Source organism: Hypanus sabinus, chromosome 25, assembly GCF_030144855.1.
Source record: "Hypanus sabinus isolate sHypSab1 chromosome 25, sHypSab1.hap1, whole genome shotgun sequence".
In the NCBI taxonomy this organism is placed as follows: Eukaryota; Metazoa; Chordata; class Chondrichthyes; order Myliobatiformes; family Dasyatidae; genus Hypanus; species Hypanus sabinus.
Genome location: NC_082730.1, coordinates 1,723,899 through 1,736,509, shown reverse-complemented (window position 1 = coordinate 1,736,509; position 12,611 = coordinate 1,723,899). Strand labels below are relative to the sequence as shown.

The following is a 12,611-nucleotide window of genomic DNA, read 5'->3' as shown; positions in this document are numbered from 1 at the left end:
CTCCCTTTCTCCCTGTTCCCCTCTTCCCTTCCCTCCATCCCTGTTCCCCTCTCCCCTTCCTTCCTGCTCCCCTCTCCCTTTCCCTTCCTCCCCAGCCTGTTCTGATCCCTTCCCTTCCCACCCTCCTCTAATCTGAGAGCCTCTCCACCCCTCCGTCCAGGCCTTTCCATTAACCTCTGTGGCTCCTCACTCCACACTCCCCATATTCTCTTCTCCCTTGCCCTTTCTCTCTCCCTCCCCATTCTGAACTGCTAACCTCTCCTCTGTCCCTCTCCATCCTGCCTCTGGTCTGATCTGTTGACCTGAATCCAGTCGCCCCAGCCCTGTCCTTGCTGTCGGCTCCTTCCAGCAGAGATGATGCCTGGGAGGCTGCTGGGGCTGTCGTGCCTGCTGGTGGTGGGGGTGCAGGAAGGGCTGCCAAGCGAGCAGTGGTTGTCGCGGACATGGCACGTGGAGCTGCTGGTAGTGGTGGACACGGAGCTGGCGCGAGCACTGGGCAGCGAGGTGCGGCCCTACACTCTGGCTCTGCTGGGCGCCGTTGAGCGGCTGTACCGACACCCCTCGCTTGGCAGCGACGTGCGCCTTCCTGTCGTCTGGCTTGAGGTGCTCTGGGATGAGGAGAGGGGCCCATTGGTGGGCTCTGATGCCCGCCAGACCCTTTACGAGTTCTGTGGCTGGCAGCGGGACCGCCGGGCCAGGGGCAATTGGGCAGGAACCCCGTACGATGTGGCCCTCTTACTGACAAGGCAGGTAGGGTGACACATTGCGGCATGCTCACCGGGACACACTCACCGGGACACACACACCGGGACACAGCTGGACACACTCACCGGGACACAGCTGGACACACTCACCGGGACACAGCTGGGCACACTCACCGGGACACAGCTGGGCACACTCACCGGGACACAGCTGGACACACTCACCTGGACACACACACCGGGACACAGCTGGACACACTCACCTGGACACACACACCGGGACACAGCTGGACACACACACCGGGACACAGCTGGACACACTCACCTGGACACACACACCGGGACACAGCTGGACACACTCACCGGGACACAGCTGGACACACTCACCGGGACACAGCTGGGCACACACACCGGGACACAGCTGGACACACTCACCGGGACACAGCTGGACACACTCACCGGGACACAGCTGGACACACACACCGGGACACAGCTGGACACACTCACCGGGACACACTCACCGGGACACAGCTGGGTACACACACCGGGACACAGCTGGACACACTCACCGGGACACAGCTGGACACACTCACCGGGACACACTCACCGGGACACAGCTGGGTACACACACCGGGACACAGCTGGACACACTCACCGGGACACAGCTGGGTACACACACCGGGACACAGCTGGACACACTCACCGGGACACAGCTGGACACACTCACCGGGACACAGCTGGGCACACACACCGGGACACAGCTGGACACACTCACCGGGACACAGCTGGGCACACTCACCGGGACACAGCTGGACACACACACCGGGACACAGCTGGACACACTCACCGGGACACACTCACCGGGACACAGCTGGGTACACACACCGGGACACAGCTGGACACACTCACCGGGACACAGCTGGACACACTCACCGGGACACAGCTGGGCACACTCACCGGGACACAGCTGGACACACTCACCGGGACACAGCTGGACACACTCACCGGGACACACTCACCGGGACACAGCTGGGTACACACACCGGGACACAGCTGGGTACACTCTCTGGGGCACACACACCGGGACACAGCTGGGCACACACACCGGGACACAGCTGGACACACTCACCGGGACACAGCTGGACACACTCACCGGGACACACTCACCGGGACACAGCTGGGCACACACACCGGGACACAGCTGGACACACTCACCGGGACACACTCACCGGGACACAGCTGGGTACACACACCGGGACACAGCTGGGTACACTCTCTGGGGCACACACACCGGGACACAGCTGGGTACACTCTTTGGGGCACACACACCGGGACACAGCTGGGTACACTCTTTGGGGCACACACACCGGGACACAGCTGGACACACTCACCGGGACACACTCACCGGGACACAGCTGGGCACACACACCGGGACACAGCTGGACACACTCACCGGGACACACTCACCGGGACACAGCTGGGTACACACACCGGGACACAGCTGGGTACACTCTCTGGGGCACACACACCGGGACACAGCTGGGTACACTCTTTGGGGCACACACACCGGGACACAGCTGGGTACACTCTCTGGGGCACACACACCGGGACACAGCTGGGCACACTCTCTGGGGCACACTCTCCTGCACACTGACTGGGGCACACAGAGTCACTCATATTGGGGCATGTTCACTGCATCATGCTCACTATATCATCCTCATATGGGCACACCGATCGCACTGAGTGATGCTCACTAGGACACACTGAGAAATGCTCACCAAATCACTCTCACTGGGACACACCAAGTCACACTCGCCGTGCTCATATCTGCCCATACTTTGTGCTCACCCACCCCTGCATCACAGAGTGAGGGTCACCCCCCCCCCCCAGGGCATATTTACAGGTCAGACTTGCCAGGGATATTTTCAACGATTCACACACACCACACTTGCACTGACTGTCACACCTCCTGGGTGTCAGCTGGCAGGACACGATCGCCAACATCACATTCACTCCATCACTTACACCCTTCACCAGCCACCACTTCACACTCGTCACACCCACGCTTGTCAGGGTCACCCTTGCTGGGGGGCATTCACCATATCCCCAGTGGTCTGATACCACTACTAACACACAGAGCTTATAGTTGTAGGTCACACTCTCCTGACACTCACATACACCAAACCTCATCATCACACTTACCCTCTCTAATAACACTCATGACACAAGCACTCACTGGCTCACACACACTCATCTGAGAGTCTCAGTGTTCACACTCACCAGGACCACACAACCTCACAATTCCCCAGGTCACAATCGCTCAGCTAAATGCACACATGGGTTCCTCTTGGCTGGCCAGCCATGCTCTGCTCACACTTGTCAGACCAAATTTCACTGGGGTAGGACAATACTCACACTGACTGAGCACCGATTTACAACCTGCCGTTGCTGGCTGACACTCGCCAGGAGGCAGAGAGGTTCAGTCCCGTCAGTGTGACATTCACGTACCCCTGGGCCACGCTGCTTTCAATAAGACCACAACCATCAAATGTTGCGCTCACTCACACAGGCACAAATACACCAAAATCCCTGGTACGCAGACAGAGACACATCGCCTTTTTATAGAATTATGCCAGGAGCCAAAAAATGTGGGAGACAAAAATACAATAAAGAGAGACGGGGAGAGAGGAATCAACAGCCCCCTCCCACCCACTTCTATTTTCAGCTTCCACATTTTATTGACTTGTGAAACATTCCTTTAAAAAGATCCTAAAGGCAATAACAAACACATGCTGGATCCCAGACCCCGATGGGAGTTACTGACAAAACACAGAGTGTTTGTGCAGAACCAGAACTTGCCCACGTCAACACATAACTCAACCTCTCAAATATAATATCGTCTGAATCACCACAGTCTCCAACACAATACAAATAACATCGGAAAACTGACCGGTGTCTCTCAGTCCCTCTCTCTCAGGGGATATCTGTACACTGATCAGTGTCTCTCAGTCCCTCTCTCTCAGGGGATATCTGTACACTGATCAGTGTCTCTCAGTCCCTCTCTCTCAGGGGATATTTGTACACTGACCGGTGTCTCTCAGTCCCTCTCTCCCAGGGGTTATCTGTACACTGACCGGTGTCTCTCAGTCCCTCTCCCAGGGGATATCTGTACACTGACCGGTGTCTCTCAGTCCCTCTCTCTCAGGGGGATATCTGTACATTGACCGATGTCCCTCAGTCACTCTCTCTCGGGGGATATCTGTACACTGACCGGTGTCTCTCAGTCACTCTCTCTCTCAGGGAGATATCTGTACACTGACCGGTGTCTCTCGGTCACTCTCTCTCAGGGGATATCTATAGACTGACCGGTGTCTCTCAGTCCCTCTCTCTCAGGGGGATATCTGTACATTGACCGATGTCCCTCAGTCACTCTCTCTCGGGGGATATCTGTACACTGACCGGTGTCTCTCAGTCACTCTCTCTCTCAGGGAGATATCTGTACACTGACCGGTGTCTCTCGGTCACTCTCTCTCAGGGGATATCTATAGACTGACTGGTGTCTCTCAGTCACTCTCTCTCTCAGGGGATATCTGTACACTGACCGGTGTCTCTCAGGGGATATCTGTACACTGACCAGTGTCTCTCAGTCCCTCTCTCTCAGGGGATATCTGTGCACTGACCAGTGTCTCTCAGTCCCTCTCTCTCAGGGGGATATCTGTACACTGACCGGTGTCCCTCAGTTCCTCTCTCTCAGGGGATATCTGTACACTGACTGGTGTCTCTCAGCATTAAACTCTGTGTTCTTTATCCCACAGAACCTCTGTCTGGAAAACAATTGTGAATCTCTGGGCCTTGGCCACATTGGGACTGTGTGTGAGGTGAATGGTGGTCAGAATTGTGCTGTGGTCCAGGACATAGGCCTCCAAAGTTCCTTCACCATCGCCCATGAAATTGGTAATCCGCTATGGCTATCAGTCCAGGGGAGTGTGTGACGGGGCAGTGTAGAAGGAGCTTCACTCTTGTGACCATTGCATTCACAGGACACCTGCTGGGAATGGCTCATGATAATTCGGAGATTTGTGCACAAATGGGGGAATTGTCCCACGGGACCCAGATGATGTCCCCCATGTTGTCTAGAATTGACTTCGCAGAGCCGTGGTCTCGATGCAGCATTCGCTTATCCTTGGGGTTCTTTGCAAGTGGCAGAGGTGAGAATGGGGCTGGGCTGGTGAGGGAGAAGCGTGCAGAGAACTCCACAATTTGTGTGTGACGGTGAGAGAGTCCTGCACTTCGGGTGTGATGCTGTGGGAGGGGTGAGCGAGCTCTGTGTGGGAGGGGTAGTGAGGGAGCTCTGTGTGGGAGGGGTAGTGAGGGAGCTCTGTGATGGAGGGGTAGTGAGTGAGTTCTCTGTGGAAGGGGTGCTGAGGGAGCTCTCTGTGGGTGGGGTAGTGAGCTCTCTGTGGGTGGGGTAGTGAGCTCTCTGTGGGAGGGGTAGTGAGGGAGCTCTGTGGGAGGGGTAGTGAGGGAGTTCTGTGTGGGAGGGGTCATGAGGGAGTTCTGTGTGGGAGGGGTCATGAGGGAGTTCTGTGTGGGAGGGGTGGTGAGGGAACTGAGGGAGGGGTGAGGGAGCTCTGTGAGGGAGGGGTGGTGAGGGAGCTCTGTGAGGGAGGGGTGGTGAGGGAGCTCTGAGAGGGAGGGGTAGTGAGAAAACGCTATGCTGTGGGAGGGTGCTGAGGGAGCTCTCTGTGGGAGGGGTCATGAGGGAGTTCTGTGTGGGAGGGGTAGTGAGGGAGCTCTGTGTGGGAGGGGTCATGAGGGAGTTCTGTGTGGGAGGGGTGGTGAGGGAGGGGTGAGGGAGCTCTGTGAGGGAGGGGTGGTGAGGGAGCTCTGTGAGGGAGGGGTGGTGAGGGAGGGGTGAGGGAGCTCTGTGAGGGAGGGGTGGTGAGGGAGCTCTGTGAGGGAGGGGTGGTGAGGGAGCTCTGAGAGGGAGGGGTAGTGAGAAAACGCTATGCTGTGGGAGGGGTGCTGAGGGAGCTCTCTGTGGGAGGGGTCATGAGGGAGTTCTGTGTGGGAGGGGTGGTGAGGGAGGGGTAGTGAGAAAACGCTATGCTGTGGGAGGGGTAGTGAGGCTGTGTGGGAGGGGTGCTGAGGGAGCTCTGTGTGGGAGGGGTGGTGAGGGAGCTCTGTGTGGGAGGGGTGCTGAGGGAGCTCTCTGCGGGTGGTAGTGAGGGAGCTCTCTGTGGGAGGGGTAGTGAGGGAGCTTTGTGTGGGAGGGGTGCTGAGGGAGCTCTGTGGGAGGGGTGCTGAGGGAGCCCTCTGTGGGAGTGGTAGTGAGGGAGCTCTGTGTGGGAGGGTTAGAGTGAGCTCTCTGTGGGAGGGGTAGTGTGGGAGCTCTGTGGGAGGGGTAGTGAGGGAGCTTTGTGTGGGAGAGGTAGTGAGTGAGCTCTCTGTTGGAGGGGTGGTGAGGGAACTCTCTGTGGGAGGGGTAGTGAGGGAGCTCTGTGGGAGGGGTAGTGAGGGAGCTCTGTGTGGGGGGTGGAGGGAGCTCTCTGTGTGGGGGTGGAGGGAGCTCTGTGTGGGAGGGGTGCTGAGGGAGCTCTGTGTGGGGGTGCTGAGGGAGCTCTGTGGGGGGTGGAGGGAGCTCTGTGTGGGAGGGGTGCTGAGGGAGCTCTGTGGGGGGTGGAGGGAGCTCTGTGTGGGAGGGGTGCTGAGGGAGCTCTGTGGGGGGTGGAGGGAGCTGTGGGGGGTGGAGGGAGCTCTCTGTGGGAGGGGTGCTGAGGGAGCTCTGTGAGGGGGCTGAGGGAGTTCTGTGTGGAAGGGGTGCTGAGGGGGGAGGGAATGCTGTTTGTGGAAGACCTGTAACTGTGGTGTGGTGGATGGTGACGAAGGTTATCTGAGGCAGGACAGACAAAGAGCTGGAAGACTTGGCAGGGCAAGTGAAAGCCTTCCCTTACACTTGTGCATGCACCAACTCAGTTTTCACCAACTGGATGTGGAAAGACCCAGACAGAGCGGACAGCAAGAATGTTTCCAATAGCCTCAGGGTAAATGGATGTATGTTTGGAACAGAGATGAGGAGCAATTATTTTAGTCAGAGTCCAATGAATCTCATTGGCACAGACAGCTGTAGGGACCAAGTCACTGGGTGTATTTAAAGCGGAGCTTGGTAGGTTCTTGATTAATAAAGGCATCAAGGTTATGAGAAAAAGGCAGGTGAATAGGGTTGAGTCAAAGAGTCATAGAAAAGACAACACAGAAACAGGCCCTTCAGCCCATCTAATCCGGGCTGAAGCTGCTCCCATCGATCTGCACCAGGACCATATCCCTCCATTCCCCTACCATCCACATACGGAACCAAACTTCACTGAAATATTGAAATCAAAATTACATGCACGACTTGTGCTGGCAGCTCATTCCGCACTCTCATGACCTCCTGAGTGAAGCAATTTCTCCTCATGTTCCTTTAAGATTCCCACCTTTAACCCCTAACCCATAACCCACCCAACCTCCGTGGAAAATGCCGTGGAAAATCTCCTCTCAGTCTTCTATGTTCCAAGGAATAAAGTCCTAACCTATTCAATATTTCCTTATAGCTCAGGGCATCCAGTTCACTCAACCTGTTTTCATAAGGCATGCTCCCCAATCCAGGCAACATCCCTGTAAATCTCCTCTGCACCCGTTCTATGGCTTCCACACCTTCCTGTAGTGAGGTGACCAGAACTGAGCACAGTACTCTAAGTGGGGTGTGACCAGAGTCCTATATAGCTGCAACATTACCTCTCGACTCCTAAACTCAATCTCACAGTTGATGAAGGCCAATGCACCGTATGCTTTCTTAACCACAGAGTCAACCTGCGCAGCAGCTTTGAATGTCCTATGGACTCGGACCCCAAGATACCTCTGATCCTCCACACTGCCAAGAGTCTGACCATTAATCTAAATTCTGCCATCATATTTGACCGACCAAAATGAACCACCTCATACTTATCTGGGATGAACTCCATCGGCCACTTCTCAGCCCAGTTTTGCATCCTATCAATGTCCCGCTGTAACCTCTGGCAGCCCTCCACACTATCCACAATACCCCCAACCTTTGTGTCATCAGCAAATTTACTAACCCATCCCTCCACTTCCTCATCCAGGTCATTTATAAAAATCACGAAGAGTAGGGGTCTCAGAACAGATCCCTGAGGCACTCCACTGGTGACCGACCTCCATGCAGAATATGACCCATCTACAACCACTCTTTGCCTTCTGTGGGCAAGCCAGTTCTGGATCCACAAAGCAATGTCCCCTTGGATCCCATCTCTACTTACTTTCTCAATAAGCCTTGCATGGGGTACCTTATCAAATGCCTTGCTGAAATCCATATACACTACATCTACTGCTCTTCCTTCATCAATGTGTTTAGTCACATCCTCAAGAAATTCAATTGGACTCGTAAGGCACAACTGCCTTTGACAAAGCCATGTTGACTATTCCAAGTATATTATGCCTCTCCAAATGTTCATAAATCCTACCTCTCAGAATCTTCTCCATCGACTTACCAACCACTGAGGTAAGTCTCACTGGTCTATAATTTCCTAGGCTATCTCTTCTCCCTTTCTTGAATAATGGAACAACATCTGCAACCCTCTAATCCTCTGGAACCTCTCCCGTCCCCATTGATGATACAAAGGTCATCGACAGAGGCTCAGTAATCTCCCCCCTTGCCTCCCACAGTAGACTGGGGCATATTTTGTCCAGTCCCGGCGACTTATCCAACTTGATGCTTTTCAAAAGCTCCAACACATCTTTCTTAATATCTAAATTCTCGAGCTTTTCAGTCTGCTGCAAGTCATCCCTACAATCACCAAGATCCTTTTCCATAGTGAATACTGATAGCTCTGCTATCTCTTCCGGTTCCATACATACTTCTCCACTGTCACACTTGAATACATAACTCACACATAGTATCTCATCTCCTGTATTTAATGCTTTGATTGATGAAGGCTAATGTGCCAAAAGCTTTCTTTATAACCCTGTCTAATAAATCAGCCATGATGGAATGGTGGAGCAGACATGATGGGCCAAATGGCCTAATTCTGTTCCTATGTTGTATGGTGTTTTCTGGTCTAAGTGGGAAATGAATGCATTGAGAAGGTCAGATAAATATTGGCCGTGATGGTGATGGTGGTGGGATTGTGGTAATTATTGAGAAGCTGCGGGTTAGAGGCAAAGCAGACAGTTAAAGCAGCAAAGGAGACATATAGGAGACTCATTCTTCATTTGGACATGACAGAAAATATGAGAGCTGAAACGTGTTATTATCGACGTTTGAAACTGGGATGGGTCGCAGCGGGAGCACAGTGTGCAGTGCTGGTCACCGCAGTACAGGGAGGGTGTGACTGGGGGCCTGGACTGGAGTTGCAGGGGAACATCAGGCAGTCTGTGTCTGTTTTCCCTGGGTCAAAGAAAGCTGATGGGGAACCTGACATAAGATGATAAGAGGCAAAGAGAGGGTAAGGAGGCAGGATCCTTCTCCAGTTGTAGGGGTGTCAAAAACAAGAGGAGTGTGGGTTGAAGGTGAGGTAGGAGGATTAGAGGGGTGTCCTGAGTGAGAATGGATTCTCCAGAGGAGGTTTGAAACAGAAACACACTGCCTCAGGAGTGAATGGGGGCAGAGAAGGGATGGCGAAGGATGTGGGGAGAGGAGACGGGGAAGAGGGGTGAGGGGAGAGGAAAATGGGGGGAAGAGGGGTGTGGAGAGAGGAGACAGGAGGGTGTGGGAAAATGGGGAGAGGAGTGTGGGGAGAGGAAAATGGGGGGAGGGGTGAGGGGAGGGGAAAATGGGGGAGAGGGGTGTGGGGAGAGGAAAACAGGGGGGAGGGGTGAGGGGAGAGGAAAATGGGGAGAGGAGTGTGGGGAGAGGAAAATGGGGGGAGGGGTGAGGGGAGAGGAAAATGGGGGAGAGGGGTGTGAGGAGAGGAAAACAGGGGGGAGCGGTGAGGGGAGAGGAAAATGGGGGGAGGGGTGAGGGGAGAGGAAAACGGGGGAGAGGTGTGTGGGGAGAGGAAAACAGGGGGAGGGGTGAGGGAGAGGAAACAGGGGGGAGGGGTGAGGGGAGAGGAAACAGGGGAGGGTGAGGGAGAGGAAAACGGGGGAGAGGAGTGTGGGAGAGGAGTGTGGGGAGAGGAAAACAGGGGGAGGGGTGTGGGGAGAGGAAAACAGGGGAGAGGAGTGTGGGGAGAGGAAAATGGGGGGAGGGGTGAGGGGAGAGGAAAATGGGGGGGAGGGGTGAGGGGAGAGGAAAACGGGGAGAGGGGTGTGAGGAGAGGAAAACAGGGGGGAGGGGTGAGGGCAGAGGAAAACAGGGGAGAGGAGTGTGGGGAGAGGAAAATGGGGGGAGGGGTGAGGGGAGAGGAAAATGGGGGGGGGTGAGGGGAGAGGAAAACGGGGAGAGGTGTGTGGGGAGAGGAAAACAGGGGGGAGGGGTGAGGGGAGAGGAAAACAGGGGGGAGGGGTGAGGGGAGAGGAAAATGGGGAGAGGGGTGTGGGGAGAGGAAAACAGGGGGGAGGGGTGAGGGGAGAGGAAAATGGGGAGAGGGGTGTGGGGAGAGGAAAACAGGGGGGAGGGGTGAGGGGAGAGGAAAACGGGGGAGAGGAGTGTGGGGAGAGGAAAACGGGGGAGGGGTGAGGGGAGAGGAAAACAGGGGGGAGGGGTGAGGGGAGAGGAAAACGGGAAGAGGAGTGTGGGGAGAGGAAAACAGGGGGAGGGGTGACGGGAGAGGAAAATGGGGAGAGGCGGGTGTGGGAAAATGGGGAGAGGAGTGTGAGGAGAGGAAAATGGGGGGAGGGGTGAGGGGAGAAAACGGGGGAGGGGTGAGGGGAGAGGAGTGTGGGGAGAGGAAAACAGGGGGAGGGGTGACGGGAGAGGAAAATGGGGAGAGGGGTGTGGGGAGAGGAAAACAGGGGGTAGGGGTGAGGGGAGAGGAAAACGGGGGAGAGGAGTGTGGGGAGAGGAAAACAGGGGGGAGGGGTGAGGGGAGAGGAAAACGGGGAAGAGGAGTGTGGGGAGAGGAAAACAGGGGGAGGGGTGACGGGAGAGGAAAATGGGGAGAGGCGGGTGTGGGAAAATGGGGAGAGGAGTGTGAGGAGAGGAAAATGGGGGGAGGGGTGAGGGGAGAAAACGGGGGAGGGGTGAGGGGAGAGGAGTGTGGGGAGAGGAAAACAGGGGGAGGGGTGACGGGAGAGGAAAATGGGGAGAGGGGTGTGGGGAGAGGAAAACAAGGGGGAGGGGCGAGGGGAGAGGAAAACGGGGGAGAGGAGTGTGGGGAGAGGAGACAGGAGGGTGTGGGAAAATGGGGAGAGGAGTGTGGGGAGAGGAAAATGGGGGAGGGGGGAGGGGAGAGGAAAACGGGGGAGAGGAGTGTGGGGAGAGGAAAACGAGGGAGAGGAGTGTGGGGAGAGGAAAACAGGGGGAGGGGTGACGGGAGAGGAAAACGGGGGAGAGGAGTGTGGGGAGAGGAGACAGGAGGGTGTGGGAAAATGGGGAGAGGAGTGTGGGGAGAGGAAAATGGGGGAGGGGGGAGGGGAGAGGAAAACGGGGGAGAGGAGTGTGGGGAGAGGAAAACGAGGGAGAGGAGTGTGGGGAGAGGAAAACAGGGGGAGGGGTGACGGGAGAGGAAAATGGGGAGAGGGGTGTGGGGAGAGGAAAACGGGGGAGAGGAGTGTGGGGAGAGGAAAACAGGGGGGAGGGGTGTGGGGAGAGGAAAACGGGGAGATGAGTGAGGGGAGAGGAAAATGAGGGGAGAGGAAAATGGGGGGAGAGGGGTGAGGGGAGAGGAGACAGGGAGACACCCCTCACTCTCCATTCAACCAAGCCTTTACCCTAATCCTTCATATCCCAACTTTCTATTCCCTACCCCTTCCCCAATGCCCTTCCCATCCACCAACCCCTCCCTCTCTATCCCCGAACCACACACTCCCCATTCCCTCACCCCTAAGTCCCCAGTCTCCCACCCTTTCACCTCATCCCCCACCTCTCGCTCCCCATTCCTCACCCCTTTACTTGACATTCCACCACCACCCACTCATCATTCCCCAACACCCCATTTCCCATTCTCCCCCCCACTAACCATTCATCCAAACCCTGCTCCCCATTTGAAAACTCCTCACTACCCCTTCCCCAACCCCTACTCTCCATTTCCCACCCCCTTGCACCCTCCCCATTCCATGCCCCTTGCTACCTCCCCATTCATTACCCCCGCTCCCTCCCAATTCCCTACCCCCTCGCTACCTCCCAATTCCCTACCCCCTCACTACCTCATACTCCCTCCCTATTGTCAATCTTTCCCTCTTTCCATTGCCCAGTTTCTGACCCACTCTACCAGTTTCTTCCTTTCTTCCCTCATTTCTGCCCCTTCTCTGCTTTTATCCTTCCCTGTCTCCTCTTCTCCACCCATTCTCGCCTCCAAACTTCCCCTTTCTGCCAACTGCTCCCACCCCCCTCCCGCTCCTGCATCATCCCCTTCCCATATCAGGCACACCCAGTGCTCACAGGCCCCCCTGTGCTCTCTGCAGCTGACTGCCTCCTGAACAAGCCACCTGTCTCCCTGGCCGAGTCTGTTCCCCTGGCCGGTATCACCTACAACCGGGACATTCAGTGCCAGCTAACCTTTGGACCTGGGTACCAAGCACAGCCGAAACGTGATCCCTGCCCCGTTCTCTGGTGCCTGGCTTGGCGCCAGGGGAATTGGCATCATGCCAGTAAGCATCTGCCCGCTGCAGATGGGACACCGTGTGGTAAAGAGTCCGTCTGCCTCCGAGGGAATTGCACCCACAACTGGAAACAGCTGGTGCGTACTGGGGAGGGACTACCTGTGTCCAGAGACAGTGTAGAGGGAGCTTCATTCTCTGATTGACCTATGC

General features: G+C 56.0%; 1 protein-coding gene across 1 annotated transcript in view; it reads left to right on the top strand.

The window, feature by feature from the left end:
• Nucleotides 1-212: 212 nt before the first annotated feature.
• LOC132381251 (A disintegrin and metalloproteinase with thrombospondin motifs 5-like) overlaps nucleotides 213-12,611 on the top strand; it is a 32,067-nt gene continuing 19,668 nt past the window's right edge. Inside the window, exons 1-4 of the mRNA XM_059950631.1 lie at nucleotides 213-750; nucleotides 4,517-4,655; nucleotides 4,742-4,909; nucleotides 12,264-12,538. Coding sequence (XP_059806614.1) covers nucleotides 355-750; nucleotides 4,517-4,655; nucleotides 4,742-4,909; nucleotides 12,264-12,538 — 978 coding nt within the window. The 5' untranslated portion in view covers nucleotides 213-354. The remainder of the gene's footprint in view (nucleotides 751-4,516; nucleotides 4,656-4,741; nucleotides 4,910-12,263; nucleotides 12,539-12,611) is intronic.